We start from the raw sequence: 4,944 nt of genomic DNA, 5'->3' as shown, positions 1-4,944 counted from the left end.
AGCAGTCACGCAGTGCAACTAAGCCAATTAATTACCTTCTGTGCGCAGGGGTGATAGGATTGGGTCGGTTGGCTGGCGATATTTAGAGAGGACAACGGATGGTCACAGGCCTTCTTTTGTGCAGAATAACGGCTTACTATGGGATGGCGTGATTGCTGTTACGATGAAACCAGCATCGGCGGCGATTTCGCGTACAACATTTGAAATATAGGGTGGATTAGTGATTACTAATAAAACGAAGCCCCCCTCAGATCGACAGTGCTATTATATCAATACTAGCAGCTACCGCTATTATTATGAGCGGTCAATACTGCTATGCTATAGCTACCATAAACAGACTGTTCGTGATGTTAGACGACAGTCAAGCCATCTCGTAGTTCGGGACCACACTGAAAGATCAAGACGCCTTAAATAACTAAAAGAAGTACAAACTTACGACTCAGCGGCGTCACTAGGGTTGGTGTCACACGGTGCGGTAACTCATGGTGTCACCCCCATGGACCTCCTCCCATACCAGACCATACAGAATCCTTAGTAATGTTTTTTGTACTAACGTTACTCGTAAATCGTAATTTCCGTATATCACTGAATGTAAAGACAATAGTAGTGACATAAACAATTAGCAAAATTAAAATTACAATATCATACGCACTGCCGTAATGTATTTATATTTTGGCGTCACCCCCTCTGATGGTGTCACCCGGTGCTTTCGCCCCCCCCCCCCCGCAACCCCTTGTGACGCCACTGACATACGTAAATCCTCACTGTTCTCTAAATATACTGACTCTTAGTCTAAATAATCAGCACAGCGTGAATCATGATGTAGCCACTGCGCAAATTGTGCAGGTAATGTTTCTTGCTTTACACAGCAGACAACATGTAATTACCTAATAAAATCACAAATATCTAATATGTCTTGAAAAATATTCACAGGATGTGCGTTAAACTGTTAAAACCCCGGTTTGATATGAATTTATACTTGATATTGATACTGAAACCCCGCGACTGAAACTACACCTGTGATTTATAAAGTGAGTGTGAGAATATAAGTACTTGCAACTGAGTTTTAATATAAAATTCTAGAGAAATTCGGGTACCGTGTACCGGCAACCACTGATCGGCTACATAAAAATGTACAACACTTACCAACCACCCAACAAGCTGAACGTGCTGCCAAATTATACAGGGCATTGAAGAGGAGAGAAATGGTGGGGTAAAACGTGTTATTTTTACTTACTATTTTTACGCGATATTTTCAAGCTGAATTGCCTCGATACAACCATCATAACTTTTATTGCGCGCATTATAAAATCTATGGCGGTTGTCTATTCGGGGTCGCTATTATAACTCGCGCTAAAAGTAGAAGTCACTAGGACCCGCAAAGTAAAAATATTATGAGCCCAGCTAAAAGATTTCCTATAGGCCCAGCTATCGGATGATTCGCCAAAGTTATAGGAATTCCTGTTATTGGAAATTGACACTAAAATGGTGCTCTATATTATGCATTATGGCCATCAAGATTCAAGGCAAATATTTTAATACAAGAATTGCCCGAGACTTCACGAAAAAAAAATCATAGAGAGATTCTCTTTTTAAGTTTTTACTAGATTTTTTAATCTTGAACAGATATAAAACTTTATACGAATAGAACGAGAATAGAACGAGAACGAGAATACGAAGAGAACCAATTCACCTGGCAAGCAGGCGAATCTATATTTAATTACCTTAACAAACACATAAAATTAAGAGTTTACCGCTCATTTTCCAAGCTAAGAATGTAAGATTTCTATGCTTGCCCTGACATTTCATTTGGTAAAAAAATACATTTCTAATTCAATAGCGCAACTTCCTGCTTAACGATGAATGGAAAACATGCCAAAAACATAACAGCCGCTGAGCTGTATATAATAACAACATAATATAATAACATAATATTATTATTATATACAGCTTAGAAAGTGATATAACCGCTGATTCTATGACAACTACCTGCTGGACAACTACCACCCGGACAATTACCCCCTAGGACAACTACCACCAGGACAACTGCCACCTGGACAACTACCCCCTAGGACAATTACCCCACTAGGACAACTACCACCCGGACAATTACCCCCTAGGGCAACTGCTACCTGGACAACTACCCCATAGGACAACTACCACCCAGACAACTGCCACACTGACTACTACCCCCCTAGGATAATTACACCCCAGGACGATTACCACCCGGGCAATTATCTCCCGGACAATTAACGTAACAGTATGGTGGATAAATGTAAATGGGTAACAGTCCTGCGAGGGTAATCATGAAGTTGGTAAAAGTACGATGTGTACCGTGTAGTGTAGATGGGCCATCATTACTGTGCGGGGGGATAATTATCCGTGTGGTAGTTGTGCGGGTGGTAGTTGTCCGGGTGGGTGGTAATTGTCCTAGAGGGTAGCCGTCCGGGTGGTAGTTGTCCTAGGGGGTGGAAAGAAGCGCAAAGATCGAACTAAAAGTTTGAATTGCAGGTGTTAATTTGATGGCGATCGGTTACGCAGGTTTGTGCGAATGTTGTCGAGAGTTCTAAACCGAGATATAGGGATAAAGGATTACCCCTATATTGCAGACAACCTGTAATCGCGCTCGAGCGATCGAACCAAACGCAGCTTCCGCTAAAACATCGCAGAGTGACCGACCGGCTACCTTTCAACGCAGGTACGGTGTACTGTACGGAGTGATGACAGCATCGCAAGACTTCTTCGCTGCGCCGGTGAAATGCATCGCCTAGTTCTGCGAATCTACAGTACACGTAGTCAGACAAGCATGCACTCGCCGGCCTATATAACGTGAGAGCTTCATCCCGCGCTCAACCTCAAATGGCCCACGCAGCATCCCTCCCCCTCCTTCCTCCAACGCCGCAGGCGCACGTGACATATGACAAGAACAGGGTTGGCGTCAGCGCGAACAGGCACTCACCGCCTTCCGCGTGCCTATAAGCGTTTGAGCGATAAATACCGTATGAGACAAGACATGTTCGAGGGTTGGGCACTAAATGTATGACACAGTGTCTGTGAATATACCAATAGACGCCACTACCTATTAGCATCCTACAACGTCAATAAACATGTATAATTAACTTTATTGTATTGCTTATTACGTCTTATATAGAGCCGAACACACATCCTTAGAACATTCGAGATTATAGAACATGATCAGGAGAAACGGGTAAAGGACGGAAAACGAGTAATGTATAGAACAGATTAGGCTTACGAAAGCAAGAATATACTGAATTAGAATATTGAGCTAGATATACATATATGCGGGAAAGGTTGTGATTAAAGTCTTTAATCCTATTATGGAATTATCGTTTAATCCTATATATGGAATGTCTGGAATATTGCCATTGGTGTATTGTAAAGTAAGAATGACATAATTATGATGTAAACTATGTGATTCGGTCTCGTGGTATTAGTGCATAACATAATTATAGGGTTTTCAAATGATGTATAGCATGGAATGAACTTAGTACTTACACAATAAAGTGGTAGATGAAGCACTTCCAGCCGCTGGGACGCTCCAGGAAATTGTAGGCCGTTGCCTGCAATGTCGCCTTTGGGTGTTTGCCCCGGTGCTTCGTCTTACTCAGATCCGCCAGGTCGCCGAAATACTTCTCTATCGGTTTCGGAAAGTCCAGGTGCGAGAACTGGAACGGGATGATGGGAGGTGCGCCGCCCACCACCGGGTTCGCCGCGGAGTCACCAGGACTGAACGAGGGGTCGTCTCGCAGACGCTCCTTCTCAGCATCGGTGCCTTCATCCTGGAGATGGTCCCTATCCATGTCGGCTCGGCTCCCCAACTCGAACTGAACATTGGAGCTGGAGTTTGAACTCTTCATGTCGGCCATGTGGTTGTTTCCGTTAGGTTTTACCGTGCACATCGTTCCCTTCAACGGTACACCTTTTTGTGTATCTCTCTCTTTCTCGCTCTATCTCTCTTTCTATCTAGCTATCTCTATCTCTCTTTCTCCTCTCGATCTCTCTCTTCCTCTCTATCCGTCTCTCTCGCGAAGACCTCCGAGTGACTTGCTGACTCTGTAGCGATTACACTCTCTACATAGTGATGCGAGATCGTTGCAAACACAACAGAGGGTAGGCACACGACGTTTCAAAACATTCGTCTTTTATGCTACCGACGCCGTATCACTAACGAAATTCTAGAACGCCACATGACGTGGTATTCCCGTTGGGTTGGTTAGCCCTACATCTAAGCGTTTCTGTAGGCACGCATATCTATTTTCCGTACACAAGCGGCTACTCTTAAAACCGACTACACCGTTCCACGCATTGTTTCTGAGCCACATACGAAGTGTGCCGGTTCGTCTGCCCCCAGCGAAGCGCGTTCACACGCCACCATTAATCCCAGCCGTACGGCGGTGCGGTAGCACCGAGATAAACACACGCGGAAGCGTACCACGCGTACTTCTAACCGGCAAATACTGCCTCGAATGCATGTTCACTGCGCCTGCTATACATCTGCATGTCAAACCGTCCGGGCAGCAGCGTTAGAAGCACCCAGACGCGCATCCATCCTTCACTCGCCGGCTCCGCGTTCGCAATCGATGTCATGCGCGCTTCTCGTCTGCGTCACGGATTTTCCCGCTTTTTCCGCGTCTCACGGATGCTACAGGCGGCGCAAGACGCGAGCCCGTGCTACCACAGATATCAGCGTCACTTGAGCGCCTCCGTGCCTCTGGCTGGCATCAGCAGCTGCCGAGCGATGTGTGCGCTAGGCATTTAACCGCGCTGCTGCTCGCTCGCACATGCTCAGTTTACAGCGAGAGGAGAGTGCGGTGAATGGATGCAGGGGGGCGAAAACAAAGGCGAACATCTGCCTTGCGTGTGGGGCGGCAGTGTATGTTTGTTTAGGGGGCCTATTCGTCGACACTTTCTCCTCGTGGGGTC

The 4,944-nt window shown here is 45.6% G+C and overlaps 1 protein-coding gene across 1 annotated transcript in view; it reads right to left on the bottom strand.

The window, feature by feature from the left end:
- The window catches only part of LOC106806379 (potassium voltage-gated channel subfamily KQT member 1-like), a gene marked incomplete in the record, with an annotated part of 101,369 nt that extends 96,628 nt beyond the window's left edge, over window positions 1-4,741 (bottom strand). Inside the window, 1 exon segment of the mRNA XM_014808303.1 lies at window positions 3,517-4,741. Coding sequence (XP_014663789.1) covers window positions 3,517-3,920 — 404 coding nt within the window.
- Between the last annotated feature and the right edge of the window lie 203 nt (window positions 4,742-4,944).

Source organism: Priapulus caudatus, unplaced genomic scaffold, assembly GCF_000485595.1.
Source record: "Priapulus caudatus unplaced genomic scaffold, Priapulus_caudatus-5.0.1 Scaffold156, whole genome shotgun sequence".
Classification (NCBI taxonomy): domain Eukaryota; kingdom Metazoa; phylum Priapulida; class Priapulimorpha; order Priapulimorphida; family Priapulidae; genus Priapulus; species Priapulus caudatus.
This window is presented reverse-complemented; position numbering and strand designations above follow the sequence as displayed.